The following is a 17,017-nucleotide window of genomic DNA, read 5'->3' as shown; positions in this document are numbered from 1 at the left end:
TCAGTAACTATTTTATTTATTTATTTTAATTGCAACATTCAAGTCTTTCTAGTTAACCAGCATGGTGATTGGTCAAAGAATATGCATTAGCAACATAAAAATTTGTCAAAAAACTCTGATATGTAAGTGATATGCCAAGTAGAAAAGGAAAAATTTGACCCCCGGACCTCTCTCAACCAATGTTTCCAAAATTTTAAGATTGGATTGGAGGGAAAGTTTGGTCTATTAATTAAAAAAAAAGAAATCAAGGTAGAGGAAGCATCCACACATAATGAAAGTTTACAGCCTTTTCGTCTCAGTCTATCTAGTATAGTACAGTGCATGACATGAGATTAAGCCCTGGCCATACAATACTTATTTTGAAGTCGTAAAAAAATGTTAACACACGATTGATCTATTACTGTTTGATTTCCGAGAGAAAACTGCAAATGTGTATTTAAGTGCTAAGCTTTACGTTACAGAGTGTGATTACTAGTCAGTGTTCTAGGGTCCAGGTGCGAGAGCGCTCCCCCAGTGTTTGGTCCCTAAGGGAGACATAATTGACAAGTCCTTCTGTTAAATGGCTACAAACAGAGGCCAAAATTAGAGAAATCCTATCCCAAAAACTTGGGGAGAAGAAAAAAAAAAAAAAAGAAGGGAAGGGAAAATCACCAGACAGACAAAATGACCCTCCAACAAACAGACAAAAGCAGTGTTGAGACAGAGGTTGATCGGAGTAAAAGGGGCAAGTCCGTCTTCTGTCAGGGGACCACTGCATCCATCTGTCTGCCCGCTCACCCACCTGTCCAGTCACCTCCCACACTGTGGTGTCTCACTTGAGCAAAGCCTTTATTTCATCCTTCTCTGTGGCATCAATGGCAGTGAGGCCGTCCGGTCCTTTTAGGTTTTTGTCAGCTCCCTGTGGAGGAGAAGGGGACATGAATATTAAATATGCTTAGTAGGTGCATTAAGTCTGCCTCACAGTATGATGCCAACTCTACTTCACTGAGTCAGGGGTGAAGGTGAGGAGCAGAGACCTCAATCTATAGTCTCTCTTCACATTAATATAGAGCTAGGTACTACGCATGCAGAAGTATTGGTCATTGGGTCTGTCAAGACTCTCCGGGTTTTAACGTCGATGAACATAAATGTCCACTGCTCATCCTACTAATTAAAAAAGCAACAAGTGTACATGCTGTGTGCAAGAAGTCTTCTCAAAAGTTGTTGCAGTTACAAACTTTGTGATTGACCAGAGACAGAGGTCAGTTTGGGAAGCTGTTAGGAGTCCTGTAACTATTATTTAGAGTTAAATTATTGTTTGTTTTATTTGTGAGGTGAATTTGTTGATGATGCTTTGTATTTATTCATATTTATAATGTATATTTAAGTATATTTTAAACTGTTAACTATACTGTGACAAGTTTAAATATGTATTTTCAATTTTAAAAAAGCCATTCTTTACAGTTATTAACTGTTTTGTGCTTTGTCTTTTTTCAGTATCAGTTCAGGCACTGGTACCATTTTAAAATTATTGTTTTAGCACTGGTTTCAGACTCTTTTGTATGCCCTTATTAAACGGCTACCCTGATACTGTATGTTAACAAAAGATTAATGGTTAAACTAACTAATTCAGCCACTTAGCATTTGTCTATCAGTCTGCCTTTATCAAGACAACACGTGCATAACAAAGCCACAGACGCACAAATTCATTTTAGGAGTACGGGGGTGAATGTGAAACAGATTTGAGTGGACACAGTCATTCAGATTACTATGGACAAAAAAAACAAATGTATAAAAGAGACAGAATGAGACAGGCAACGTGCTGAAGGCATACGTCGTGACAAAAGATTTAATGGGCAGCAGAGGAGTGGAGGGGCATGTAGTTAAGAGACGTCCCATTGTTTGGCCTGCCAACTTTAGCCTCTTAGCAAAGGGCTTACAGAGGCAAGTCAGAGAGAGTCCATTGTTGCGTGGAGAAGCAGGGCATCAAAAACAATGCGACCCAGTTCAAGTGCCCGGCGGTGTGAGGATGGTTGTCTGGGTGCAAATTCCATGCCACAGGAGCAACAGAGCGCATCCCGAGCAGGAGAGATTTACCAGGGCTGAGCGAGGAACCTGTCAGATCTGCATCTCTAATTGGTGAGAAGACGAAACACAAAGTAAAAGAGGGTTTCGTCAATTAATAATACACTCAACACTCCACTTATGTTAAAGTTATGTAATGTTTGAACTGTGGCGACTCAACGTGCCTCCAAATGTTTTTTTTTCTTTTTTAACAACCTAACAGTGGCTGAAACCAAACAAGACCAAAGTTTATAGGATCATAAATGCAAATTGGATACTTTGAAATAAAACTTTCAAAAGTAAGATGAGAAAGTTGATTCCGCACTTGTCATGTCTTGATGCGACATAAAAAGTCGGTGCACAATAATTTGGGTCGATGTTTGAGTGCTGCTTGGGTGGCGGCAGACGGTGTTTTGTGGTGGCGCGTCATTGCATCTCGCTGGAGTTAAAATTTGCAACATTGATCGGAGCTGGAGACAATAAATACCTGCGACTACAGAAGAGTCATTTGACCTGGGTGAATGTCAATGCCGATTGTAACCTTTCCCAATACATTAGAAAGCCAGATGTTTATCGGGTGTTGGCGAGTTTTTTGTGCAGTGGAAAAGGGGCTTAATTACATGTTATGTCCTGCTTGTTTAATCCTTGTAAAACAAAAGAATAAAAACCAAACCAAATCAAAAAAGCCCCCCAAAAACTGAATTAATAAATAAGTTTTATACTAACTGAATTAATAACAGTTCTCAAAACATGCTATCGTGTGGCATCGTTGTGTAAATGATTATCCTCTTATTTTATCTGCAAACACTCAGAGGGTTCCTTCAGCGTAATTTATCTTGTCAGACACGGGACAGGACATAATCCTGAGGGAAACCAGTATCCTCAGACTGTTCTATGTGTGAGTTCAGGGGCTGAAGGGGAGGACAGGAAGATATGAGGGAGCTTTCCTTCACTCCTCCCTCACTTCTCCAGCTCCGGGGAGGTCATTAGTAGCTGGTTCAAGACCGTACCTTGTAACCGACTCTACAAGCCTCATTTAGTCGGCAGAAAACAGCATTATATCTTTACCATTAATACTACAAGGGATACCAAACACAAGTGTATACCTTATGTGCACCCTCATATTTGAGGTAAAACGATCTCCTAATGAGCATCCCCGCTTCATCACCACACTCTCATATTGCCCTGAACGTTATTCCAGAGGGTCCGCCGCAGACTTCGTCAAAGAGTTACAATAATATCACTCCTCCCTGTTGCTGCCTCTTAGGATACATCGTGCCATCCCAAAAGGACTCCCAGCTCAGTGGCGTACTTCTGACACTACTTACATTAATGAGCTTTCCCCAACTTGAGTAATGACCCCTCATGAACACCTCGCTGTCCAAACATTATCCAGTCAAAGAGAAGCTGGTGGCCAAGAGAGACACCGCCTAATGAATAAGAATAGACTCCCAGGGTGTCTCCAGTCAAACCGAGATGCATCATCATCATCCTGGATTATGGAGCCGTACAAAGCAGCTCCGGGTCAGTAATGTAATGCCACTGACCTGCCAAAGTGTCCATTAACTTTCCATTATGCCACTATTGAATGGAACTGAAGGGTCTCGCACGAACAAGTCCTCACATATTGGGACAGAGCATCGTGCAGGACTTACTTGAAATGCACCACTTACATCCGACTGCTGACCTGCTGGCAGCAGTCAAACATTAAAGATTTGGAAGAGGGCAAATTTTTATAACACCCAGAGAGAAAAAAAGGGGGAGATCAATACTTATACCGGAGCAAGCTGTGTCAGCTCGGCTCTGGTTGAAATAAAAATTTTTGGTAGAGGCTGAGGAGTTGCTGACTGGAATTAACTATATGATAAATCCACAAGAGCAATTCATCATATTAGGAATCAGCTGGAAATCATCCCATCCCATCTCAGTTAAGGATGACATGTAGCATTTTGGGTATAATAAAAGCATCGTTTTTATCGTGGGATAAGATAAAATTTACTGAACTGTCTTAATTTAGGAAGACCCCAAGTCAGGAATCCTAAGGATGTGTTAAAACATGGTTAGAGCATGTTTAAATTAACATTCAGGTTTAAAGGATGTGTTTAATGTTATTTAAGTAGGTATTTGAGCTTAAAATTAAAGGTTTCATTATCAATTTAAATCACGTAAATGCACTGAATAATTAAGAATGAATTATTTTAGATAAGTTGAACTGTGTTTTATGTGATTTATTTAAATATGGTTTATGTGATAAAGAGAGAAAATAAAAATAAATAATAAATAAATAATAAGTTAATAAATGTATGAATGCCTTTAAATGCTATTAGAATATTTATATAATTCATTCCAGCATGAAAATGTTATTTACCAGTGTATTAATTTTGTCTGTTGGGGTATTTTTGCTTGAAAGGTTACTTTAAAAATTACAGGATTGCCAATTAATTTTCTGTTGATTGGATCATTGTGGCAGCTCTATTAGAGGGAAACATACTAGCCCGCAGCAAAACAAGCAAACAAAAACCAAAAAAACTATTTAATTAATTAAAAAAGAAATCCTCTAGCTTTTGTTTTTAAATGGTCAATAATTACTGTTAATCAAGTTGGTAAAGTCCACCGGGAGACGATGTCTACGAGCCTGTTTTACTTTAAAACCCTAAATTTTTGATTAATGTGAGAAAAATAAATGGCTAATCCCTACCTTGTATTGAGAACACACACACAATAATAATAATGACACCTTATTAGGTCGAGCCAGAGCGACAATAGGAACTGACTTTCCTCCTAGTGAATGTTGGTTTTCATAGTTCCTCATAGAATAAAAGCGTGTGTGTATTCATGCGCCTGTGTGTGCACCTCTTATTGTTGACTTAAAATTAACTAGCAGGCTGCAGTCAGCACTCTCGGCCGGGATCTTACGGCTGGGTCACCTATTGGGGTTAAAATGGCCTTTCATAATTCACTGCCAACAACAGCACAGCGCGCACTCTGGGGGGCAAGGGGTCAGCTCCCATGATGCACCGGGGAACCAAGCCATTTTGTCGGCAAACACAAGAATGTCTGACAGTCGCACAGTCACAATTCAGTATTCTCGGTGGGTTCCCTTTATCCGCTGCGGCGTGCTGGCTGTGGTGCTACAGGTGCTGCCAGACAGAGTGGATATGCGGTGGCGCGGTCAAAAGGGCAGCTGTGGGACAATCTATTCATCTCGTGTTAAGACACATGGCGAGTTTTCAGAGCTGCCAGGGTGGAGATGTATTGAGATGTGGTCCCTGTGGAGGCCGATGACCTTTTGGCTGCATCTGGGTGTTAATCCTTGCTGGTGCTTAGTGGAGAGGAGTACGGAGCAGTGAGAGGAGCAAACCCGTGGGTTCGCTCGTATCTTCGCCTGCCACTGTAATCCCTATTCGTATGAGCTATGACTGCCTGCCCTGTCTCATATGATACCACACACACAAAGGCTTTTTCTTAAAAGTTCAACCCAAGGGGCTTTAATTTACAATGCAGAGGTGGTAATTGCATAGCAGCCTATTTTAGATGTAGAAGAGCCTCTGGCTTTTAGGAGGATGTACTGCAGCTGTGGATATGTGACTGGTAGCGGGGGAAATAAAGCAAAATGACTGCAGTCAATAATGAAGACTTTTTATTTCTTTTTTAGAAAAGAGACATTATGCTGTTTTTAATTCAGAATCCTACAATTGTGATGTGGAAGTGACAATGTAATATTAAAAACTCCTCCAGACATAAAATATGTCATCTAGGGGACAGATCTATTTCCTCATTCTAAGTAGACTTCCAAGAAAAGGCCTGGAAATCGCCGCAATAAGACGACCAAGAAATCATTCAACCGTCTTAACACATTAATACTGAGAGTTAAATCTGGAGTAGGCAGTTTTATTTGGGCGTGATTGGGCAAAAATCCTATAATATATTTTGAGCATATTGTTATTCAAGAGAAGAGACAAAATAGACTCCTGCACCTCCTCTTGAATCTGTTTCCAGGCTTTAGAAAATCGAGGCCGTGACTAGAGTCTTTGGCCAATCACAGTCTGAAATCACAGGTCATTTCAGAAAGAGGGCGTTCCTATTGGATGTTCACAAAAATGCTGCGTGCACGTCCCTTCAGCGAAAGACCGGTCCAATGGGGGAGAATCGTGCAGAGAAAGTTGGTATTCCAGCAGTAATAAGTGCCTACACGGCAAAGAAACCCAAAAAAGGAAGACGGAGATCTAAAAAATAAAGTCTGAAAGAGAGTCCGTCAACGAGAGAAAAAAACACGTTGGTATCAGCAATCAGAGATAATGTTGCTGGTCTTCTGCTGACCAGCTAAAGGCTCATAGCTATGGATTCAACTTCACGTTTATGTTGCTGACAGTAACAATAACGTGGATGTTTTTTTTCTAAATGGATCTGGCAAAAGCTTGATTAAAAAACTGGCTCTGTTGGTGATGAAGAGGATGTTTTTTGGTACAAATCCAATGTTTATTGTTGTTTCGCCACTTATTGCGCTAATGGAGGAGCAGATACGAGGGGCTGCAAAGCTGGGGATCGCGTACGTGCAGATTGGTGTTCACAATGCTTCAGACAGACAACCAGGAGGCTGCCAGCTGCTATTCAGCAGTCCAGAGGCAGCTGGTTGCTGAATGAAAAATACCAAAATCCGCGCTGAACTTCAGTGTATCACAAAAACCTCAAGGGTATCGTTGTCGACGAGGTACATGTCACATACAAAAGGTTATTATAAGTAAATCGTTTTGACCATTGCTGTCTAACTGACAACCTATTTGTGTAACAGCGGAGCAGATGCTAATGCTAAAGTCAGGACTGGCTGAAGGGGTCTGCCTGTCAAAGCGAGTCACTCGCCCTCCGCTGAAATGGTTTGGATTGGGAGTCAGTCCAGACTGATGGAGGGAGAGAAACAGAATGTTGAGCTCATGTGATCGGGATGATTTTACCGGCCTAATTTCTGCCTACCCAGCTTTAATAAAACTCAAAGACCACAACAGACGACAGACTCTGCACCAAATACAAGTTCACGTCAGAACAGTGTACCTGCCCGTGCTTACCAGCATTATGCCATCTCCTCTTTTATTGGAAAGAAATTACTAAACTGCTATTTTCTTCCTGTTGGCACTTGCTGTTTTATTCAGTTTATCTTTGAGCCAACAGCACTGATGGCCAGCTGACATCAGTAGCCAGCTGCCGGCCAGCTGCTGGCCGACTGCTTGCTGGACTCTGCTGGCTTGTTGATGCGAGGGCCGGGGTGTGTGGCTGTGTTGATGAAAATAGGGGATTATTACAACCGATGCCAACAGGAAAAAGTAAGCGGTGGAGCACCACTTTAAGTGTCTCTCTATGAGAACACCAATCTTTCACACACACAGAGCACTGTTTCCTCTTTTCAAACGTCTGCTTCAAAGTGCAGTTAAAATGAGAACTGAATGCCTCTGAATATGCGATTGTATAGAAAGCAAAAACTTCCCAAATCGGCAGTGTGACTTCACTTATGAATGCCCCCTCCCCTCTTTTCATTAGTTTCGTTGAGCCAAGATGATGCCACCGTGAAACAGCTCTGTAGAGGAGCTTTCATTTACCCCGCCTCATTTAGCCTGGTTGGGGACGGACAGCTGCTCGCTCACCCTCAGTCCTGGAATATCCACCTCATACACACATACCGGCATGCAGCAGACTTTGACTGTTAATGCATGCGAGCCATCTACGTGACATCATGCAGTCCTCTGAGTTGCCATCAACTCTTCCACACCGATTGCTAAGCTAACCTGCTTTTCATCGCTGCACTCTTGCAGTGGAATAGCTGGTGTTATGGGCCAAGCTTCAGATATAAAAAGAACACTGATATAAAATTGGTAAGTTGTCAGTTATACACAACCTGTTTATGCAAACATATTACTAGACCGACTGGAAAACTGTGTGGGACTTTCTGACACCGTACTAAACTATCAGGTCTTATGGGAAAAAGGTTTTTGGGGGTCTTCAGAAAATAGCATTTTTGGTACTAAAACATACAAACTTTAAACAAAATTTGAATTTTTTAGATTTAAGTACATAAAGAACACTACTCTGGAGCAACAGAATGACTTAAGAACCTCAAAAAAATATGGAAAGGAGTACAAGAGACAAAGAACTGAAGGAGGTCTTTCGAGACAAGCAGCTACTGTTGTCCCCATTGTTCGCAGTGGTATTAATTCCTCTGCAGTCTCATTTGGGCAGTGGTGAAATGGAACTCCAACAGCCTACATGAGTCGAAGATCTTTCATTTATATGTATATGACTGGTGTACAAGGACTTCTGAGTCAAAGTTTCAAGTAAGATGTACAAGAAGAGGCACCGACTTTTCAAAAGAAACACCTCCAAATGAGGTTTTCCAAATGAGGTTTTCCATTTGACCGTGATAGAGTTGCACAAATCACTTTTCTTCTGCAGGGTGATGGTTGGAAAGGACATTCAAATATGGTACGCTTGTTATTCGGTTGCATTTCTACGGCCTATGCCAGCTGTGCCTGACTCAGTATTGTCTCTCTCTCCACACAGCTGTGACTGTGTGTGCACATGCATCTATCTTTCTGAGGTAGCATTTGAGAGAGTTCCAGAGCAGGAGGGAGGCTGGCACAGAAATTCAGATGCAGCAAAGGGCCCGTGCACCTATGAATGAAACCGCTTCAAAACACAGACACAAAACAAGTGAACAGCGGCGATACTCTGTTATGCTCTATGAACATTCCAGCACAGCCTCCACACGGCTGTGTTAAAGGGCCTTTTGTCCGGTGAGTTACCTCATCAGCACTCACATGGAGCCTCTGAACACATCAACATGCACTGAGGGGTGAAGGACTTCGGGGGACTCCTGTGTGCAGATGCATGATTTAAACATGCATGAATGTGTGCTCAAATCAAAAGTACAAACCTTTTCTAGCAGAAGCTTGACACAGGGAGCGTTACCCTCGAAACAGGCAGTCATCAGTGGAGTGTAGCCGTGTCTGTCTGGAGCCTATGGGGGGGAGCGGGTGGAAAGGGCATGAGTGGAAAAGAGAACAAAAAAAAAGTTTTTCTTTTTTAAGAAAAGCTTCATGTATGAGGAGATCGCAGGCATGACCCTGCTCCTCCTACACCACTGCTCTCTCCTGAAAAATAAATAAGAAAAATAAATCCTGTGAGAGAGTGGTTTCACTTCTTGTTTCATATCTAAAAATTAAAAGAAAGTGCACTGCACTTGAACACTATATTTATCCCCCATGTTGCAAAAAGCTGAGCTGGTTATCTAGAGAAATAAAGAAACGAACAAACACCTGCTCGAGAGCCAAGGCAAAGACTTTGTGTTAGTTCAACTTAAGTCTTCAGATCGAACAAGTGGACACTGTGATGTTGAGCCTTTGTGTGAGAGGTGAGATGCACCTTGTAAATAAGTGACGGGCACTATCTTTTAGAATGATTTGATTTTTTAAATTAAAATTAATATCTAATTTTTATTTGACAACTTTTAAAATCAACTAAAAATAAGAATCAGGTTGTATTTTAGGGATGTGCCCTGTTAGCCAGAGTTTTGAATCATCGGTTGGAGACCCCTGAGCCGACTGAGATTGCTTCAAGTCATGCAGTCTTTTTTTTTTTTTTTACAGTGAACTTCTGGGGATTACAACTCAAAGGATTAGATACATTTATATGTATTAACTTGGCAGAACCGATACTACGAAACGAATCAGTCAGCCCATCACTATCACAAATGCCTTAATATGGAAGCACCTTTGAACCTTTACAGAACACTTATCAATCTATAAATAAAAAAAGCAACCATCTAGGTCTTGTAATTTATTCTGTTAATCATTTATCCAAAGGTGGTTTCACACTTCTAACAAAGCTCTGTTTCCTGCCATGGCTGCAAGTTTATTAGACTTTAAAGATTCATGCTGCTTTGCACATACAATCCCACTGGTTACTGAACTGGCATATGAGACCTTTAGAAAAAGCTGCAAATACAAAAGAGCTCCATCCAAATTACAGATGTTGATTATGTTGGATGGGTAAGTGCCCTTTTAGTGGATACGGATCAATCTACTACAAAAACACCAGAAGAGACTATTGAGGCTCAGGGAGCCTATCAGGCTAAATGTGAGGTCTGAGAAGCCGAGACAATTGATGAATGACAGAATGGACAATGGCTGAAATAGCACATGATAAACTGGTTTTAAGAGACAGACTACTTAAGGCTCATTGTTAAACTGCTTGACCTGGCATGAGCATTATCAGTTTGTTTGAACTAGAAGGCACTGTTATGTTTCTGTGGTCAATGCAACCCCAGGCAGAAGGCAAATTAATGCAAAAACTAGAATGATCTTGTGGTTGTGAGCCTCTACGAACCAGTCAAGCTGCAGGTACAGTTTACGTACATTTCTGTCCAGACTCATATGAAACAATGACAGTTGACAAATGTTGCTGTAAAGAAGCTGCATATTCTAAAGCATGGATGCTTCACACACATCCAGATTAGTGTCATCAATTCAGTATCTGACCAAAAGACTCCCCTTTCTTTCCTGAGTCATGGTGTCGAATTATGTCAAGAAAGTCTGAAAAGTGTTTCTGCAGAACATTATGATGTCAGAGTTAAGTTAATCTTCGACCTTTTGGTCATTACTAATCATCTTATTCTATTAGAAATTTGTATTGAATTTTTGTCACAATTAATAGATGAATTTTTGAGTTATGACCCAAAACATGTTTTGTAAGGTCACTGTGACCTTGAACTTTAACAGCAAAATTTCAGTCCATTAATCCATGTGTCTAAGGTTGCAACTAATCACATCATTGTTGAGTCCAAGTGAACGTTTGTGTCAAATTTGAAGAAATTCCCTCAATTTGTTCCTCAGAAATCACGCAGACAGATGCAAGGTCACAGTGAACTTTGACCAAGAAAATCTAATTAGATCATTGTTGAGTGGATGTTTTCGCCAAATTTGAGGAAGTTTCCTTAAGGTGTTCATTAGATATCTTGTTGATGAGAATGGGGCGGATGGAAAGACCGACAAACCGAAAACATAATGACATGATGAGAGCTGGTTGTTGTGGCTCTTACATTAATATCTGCGCCCTTGGAAATTAGGTACTCCGCAATATCTGTCTGCCCAAAGTCTGCAGCAATGTGCAGAGGCATCCTCCCAGCTTTCAGGATGCGGTTTACATCTTCAGCCTGGAAAAGAGAGAGACAACACATTAACAGAGCTGAAAAAAATTAACTCAGTACACTTACAAGCCAACAGTATGCATTAAAGGGAGATCGGAGGACAGCTTTTACTGTTGCTGTTGACACAAGCTCAGTGAAATTCAGAGACAAACCATTACATGCACCATCCTCTGCCATCCACTTCCTGCTGTGGTGTAGTTAGACCTCAGACTATCAGCCTCGCAGCGAAGAGAAAAGAAAGACACGCTCATCACCCTTCCTCAGTCCGTTACCACATTAACCACACACACAGCTTAGTGTGCGCCATGTGGCCCTGCAGTGACAATACCTACTGGGGGACCTATCAGTCACAGCTGAACACAGGAGACAAGCACCTTAGACCAGGACCCTGGCTGTCTGTTCTGACTTTTCTCAAAACTGTATATGACTAGTAACTAACTGTCTGAATAAAGATGGAGACAAGTGGGGCATAAAGAATGAATTAGGACAGAAAAAGGGCATCTGAAATAGAAAATATGAGAATTTGCTGGAAGGCTCTGGAACATAGAGGTATATCCTGTTACATGGGACCTTCATATGACAACACCTGATACGGGTTGACGGTGCTATAGCTCGGTTATCAGGTTCCCCTGAGGCAGCTCGAAGCAAATCTGATAAAAATGCCAATCAAATGAGGGAAAAGGAAAATAGCACAACTTGAAGATAATGCGTTAATGTGATATTGACACAAGATTAGATATCTGTAATTCTGAATATTGTGATAACTTAGATGCTGTTCTTTCCTGATCCTAAAACCTACATTACGGTTAAATCAGGGTGTTAACAGGTATCAGACATATATATATATATATATATATATATATATATATATATATATATATATATATATATATATATATATAAAAACATTGTCAAATGAATATGATAACCAACTGCAATCTTCAAGTCTGTAGCCACTGATGAATTTGGCAACAGTATTATAATCCAGTGCAGTACTACCCGCCTCCGATACCCACTCGTTCACTCACCTTTATCACAAACTCCACTGAAGGTCAAGCACAACACCCTCAAGATAATTCTTCATTTTACACCCAATCCCACTGGATCCATTAGGCATGATGGATATTGAACTGCAACCTCTCGTAATAGTGTTTAAATGTTACCTTCAATGGCTGCAGCTCCAATGGCTGATAAAATGAAAAAGTTTAATTTCCACTATTGAAAAAGGGATAAAGCACTGCAGCTGTTTATACCCAGACTTGTGTAGATAATGAAATGGCCACGAGTTACAATAGGACCCTCAGAAATGAGAAAACTCTACTTGTGGATGGAAAATTCCTCCCTGTTGATGGAAGACTCTAAAATACAATACTTGAAATTTGGCACCTACAATCATGACTTTAGATAAATTGTTAGTATGATGGTTTGAACATCAGAGTGGACTGAAACTTTTTTGGGGTTTAAGCATCAAGCCCCAGTAGCTTTATTATGTAAGTTAAAACTATTTATTTTCATTGTCTGTTAAAATGTTGATCATTTTCTTTTTTAATCTATTAGTTGTTTGGTCTATAAAATGGTAAAAAAAGAAAAAAAGATTAGTGTTTCCCAAAGCCCGAGATGACAAACTCAAATGTCTTGTTTTGTCCTCAACCCAAAAATATTCAGTTTACTGTCATAGAGGACTAAAGTGGCCAGAAAAAATTCAAGAATCAGAATTATTTTTCCTCACAATGAATAATCGATTATCAAATTTGGTGGTACTTAATTTAGAACTTCACAACTAATCAATTTGATGAAAAGTTGTTGCAGCTCTAGTACACACACACACACACACACACACACACACACACACACACACACAACACACACACACACACACACACACACCAATGCGTCTCGTCAACTTTAAAATTCACCTGTTTTTTTTGACAGCAATGGTACATCTATGTCACCACTTCCATCCAAGCACACCTTCTCAAATATTTAAACGGTCTTGCAGATAATGGTAAGCAGCTAAGGAAAAGGAAATTAGGATATGTATGAAATTTCCAGAATTTATTCGAATTTTATTAGTATTGTGCCAGACTTCGTCATAAGCAAATATTGTCTTGTTGTCGTATCAATTTGATATTGTACCATGATAAAGCTTGTGATTTTCACCTCATTTTTTTGTACTTTACTGGAGTCTATTCTCTTCATACCAGTGTATACTTTTACTCCACTACATGCCAGAGGAAAATGTTAGATTTTTTTCTTCACTACATGTATAAGAAAGCTTTTTACCGGTTACTTTCCAAATCAAGCTCTTTGCATAAAAACCAGAACAAAAGTTTTGTTTTGCTCTAATGTTTACGCTACTTAACAGTTAACACACTACAGCTGAAACAATTAGGCTAGTTTTTTTTAGTCAATTAGCAGAAAATGAATTGGCAACTATTTTTAACATTCAACATTTAGAACATAAAACAGGCACAGCTGAAACAAACAGTCGATTAATTAATTAGCTAATTAACAGAAATTGGCATCTACTTCTGATCAACATTAAATACGTTTTCTAATTCACTGTTAATAGTTTTGAGGGTTTTTCTGGGATAAAATGTTTCTAATTATACTAACTTTTACATTTCTAATGCAGTACTTCTACTTGCAACAGAGTGGTTTTACAGTGTGATATTAGTACTTCTGCTTACAGTTTTTTCTTCATTGTCTACACACAAAAGATACGCACAAAACGGACTCCAGACTACTGTATTTTAAGCACGATTTCGGTGTTTTCACTCAAATAGAGAAGCTTATCTGAGTTTTAGAGTTGCAAACTCTCAGTTTTTACTGTAAGTCTCCTCCAGCTGACACCCCCGCCCACCACTGTTACAGATAACTGGGACCCTGCTGGACCACGGGCCCCTGTGCTGTTAGCCCGCTAGCAGTTAGCTTTCTCATAGCATGTTGACAGAAATCAATTCAAACGGCAGTAATAAACATTTTCCAAAAACACACGCGAATTCAACTACAACATTTACTGCTGGTGACGTTAAAATAAACACAAAGGCAGCTACAATGCGTACCAACCGATGCTGCTGTTTGTTAGCTTGCCAACAGGTTGCCTTATGCTGAAAGCGACAGGCTTGCTAACCGAGCTTAGCATGTTTTATTGTGAAAACACAACCCCACAAATCACAATGCTAATAACCGATACAGTTACCAAACCGCTGACCCGCAGCCGAATTACGAATAACGTTAGCACCATACAGCGCTAACTGTGCTAACTTGGATGTGAAGTCTTCACTGAAACGCCAGCTTTGTTTCGAAACAGACCCAAGCCAAGTTAAAGCTTCATAAATCACGTTACAAATTTACCAATCCCCTTCAGTTTACCAATGTTAGATTACCTAACTTTACATTACCCAACTTCAGTTACCGTTAGCTAGCTAGTCGGCCTGCTAACAGCCGTTCGTTTCCTTAGCTAAGTAGCCGCTTTTCAGAACATAACCACTGAATAAAAAAAAACAAATCTTACCGATGCCACTCTGGATATCACCTCATCCAGGTCCCCGCAAGTAATTGCCCACGTCAATTCTTTATCGAGATCGGTTACGTTATCTCCCATCTTCCTGTGTTTGCTCCGGTGTCGCTGCTTCCCTGTTGTGCTGCAGGGCAGTGAAGTGCGATAAAAGTTAGCTAGCTGTAGCCGGACAACTCTTCCTGTCACCGCGGTGAGTCCGGCCGGAGAACCCGACTGAATAAAATGTCTCTTTAATACAAAGACAGCTATTTTTTTCGGATTTGGGTTAACCCGCTAAAGTGTGACTGGTAAAAATAGGCTGAAAATAAGTTCGGGGAGGCAAAGTAGCCGAGAGGGGATCCGCCTTTCTGCAGGAAGAAGTGTTTCCGATACCGTTACCCGGAAGTTAACGTGTGAGGAAAGCTTTATGTTGCATTTATGTGATGATGCTGAGGGGAAAGATCCTCACGTTTTTCACAAAATGTTATTGCTAAATATGGTGCAAGTTTTAATATACTCATTGCGTACGCTTAATTGTCCATTTTTTAATTTTTTTTTTTTGAGGGTTTTTAAGCATTAAAACGTGCAGTTTACTCTGTAAAAGCTGGGTAAATTGGCTTAATTTCATAGGACGACAGCAGCGAGCAACTTCAGAAGGAATTACCCCCCTCCAAAATAGCAATACATTTGGAAAAAGTACAGGAAAATTACCTGAAAATTAGTGTAACCCTAACCCCCCCCTAACAAAAAAAAAAAAAAATTAAAATTAAAAAACAAAACAAATCAGGAAAGTAAGATAAGGAGAAAAAAACATGGATGGGAATTTTTTTATTTTATTTTTAAAAATTAATCATGACAATAATAATAAATAAACAAAAAATGGCAAAGTAAATAAAATAAAAAGATGTGAATTTCATAAAAACAAAAAAGTTAAATATCGAATTATAATAAAAAAGAAATAATCTGAAAAAAAAATCAATGCTTAGAATGTTTCTTTAAATTTCTGCAAAAAAGGAAATATCTAAATAAGATAATTATAAAAGAAAAAGAACTGACCTAACAAAAATAAAGCTCAGAAATGATAACCATTCTGTAAAATAAATTGAAATACCTCATAATGATAATGATAATCTCTGAACATTTCCCTTGCTTTTTAAAATTACTTTTCTAAATTCTACTAATTTCTTGCAATATATTTATATATTATGTTTATAAATATACTGCAATATTATTTATAAATAAATATTTATATATTATTTTTATAAATGTTTATTATGTTTTTAGGGTAACAGTTTCTGGAGCAAGTTCACCAACTTCTAACGTGCATGGAGAGGGGAGATAACATGACATAACATTTGTAGTTTTTACAGCAACTCTGTTAAAAGGCCAATGATGAAGCCCTTTATTATCACCATCACATCAGTCCTCCACTTCTGCTCTCTGGTGAACTCACAGAGAGACAGAATTTAGTTAGATTTCCTTCCTCTTTCTTGCTGTTCAATGTTCAGAAGGTGGCAACACACAGTTAAAATGAACCATTAATGAAACAAAACCAGGAGTAAATACATTATATGGATATATTAAATGAAGTGACATTATGCAAATATGCAATATTGCCAGCACAGTTTTTTTATTTTGTGATGAGGAGACGCATTTGTGTTGTGTGATTTAAGAGTAGTGACAAAAGGCAAACCATACTGACCAAAAAGTGACTTTATATGACACCTGTATGCCACCATATCGCCACTGTAACACTCAAGAGTGAAGAATATGTTTTTTTTTTTGCCATTGAGCAACATTCAGAGGAATGAACATGAACACTACATCCAGTTCTCTTTATAAATCCATGTTCAAAATGAGTCCACAGACCAACAGGTGACATCACCGTGGCTCAGTCCATTATTTTATACAGTCTATGAGCTGAACCTGCCCACTGACCTCCCGGCAAAATCAATGAATGAAATGCCCGTATTCATGTTTATGTATGAGAGAGAGTGGGCGCCAGCCTCAAAGAGCCAGTGGTCCTTAAAGACTGATGATGTTTTAGCTGAGTGTCTTGTGCATCATTATTTTCAAGGCACTCCAGGAACCCAAGCATTAAATGCAGCACTTGTTGGACGCAATCTGCCCTTCCAGGCCATCTCCGTTGTCGACCACCATTTGAAAAACTGCTCAATCAGTCTCTGATAAATAAAGGATCGGCTGCAGAAAGACAACACGGCAAGAGGTGGAGGTGGAAAAATAATTGTTTTACCTTGATCTGTGAAGGATCAAGGGCA

General features: G+C 39.6%; 1 protein-coding gene across 1 annotated transcript; it reads right to left on the bottom strand.

Moving 5' to 3' along the window:
• Nucleotides 1-505: 505 nt before the first annotated feature.
• Nucleotides 506-15,121, bottom strand: mtpn (myotrophin). Its single transcript, XM_042511689.1, has 4 exons — nucleotides 14,754-15,121; nucleotides 11,129-11,242; nucleotides 8,966-9,049; nucleotides 506-898 (listed from the first exon to the last, which is right to left on the bottom strand). Exons 1-4 carry the CDS (start codon nucleotides 14,841-14,843, stop codon nucleotides 812-814), a joined length of 375 nt encoding a protein of 124 aa, XP_042367623.1. The 5' UTR covers nucleotides 14,844-15,121; the 3' UTR covers nucleotides 506-811.
• Between the last annotated feature and the right edge of the window lie 1,896 nt (nucleotides 15,122-17,017).

Source organism: Plectropomus leopardus, chromosome 22 (genome assembly GCF_008729295.1).
Source record: "Plectropomus leopardus isolate mb chromosome 22, YSFRI_Pleo_2.0, whole genome shotgun sequence".
In the NCBI taxonomy this organism is placed as follows: Eukaryota; Metazoa; Chordata; class Actinopteri; order Perciformes; family Serranidae; genus Plectropomus; species Plectropomus leopardus.
Note: the sequence above shows the minus strand (reverse complement) of the source record. Positions and strands in the feature narration are given on the sequence as shown.

What these genes read in the sequence shown, in the direction of transcription:
- mtpn (XM_042511689.1), bottom strand. Translation starts at nt 14,843, where the DNA reads ATGGGAGATAACGTAACCGATCTCGATAAAGAATTGACGTGGGCAATT. An exon ending in TGATATCCAGAGTGGCATCG is followed by an intron (nt 11,243 to 14,753) that starts GTAAGATTTGTT and finishes TCTCTTTTCCAG; the next exon opens with GCTGAAGATGTAAACCGCAT. An exon ending in CCAAGGGCGCAGATATTAAT is followed by an intron (nt 9,050 to 11,128) that starts GTAAGAGCCACA and finishes TCCCCCCCATAG; the next exon opens with GCTCCAGACAGACACGGCTA.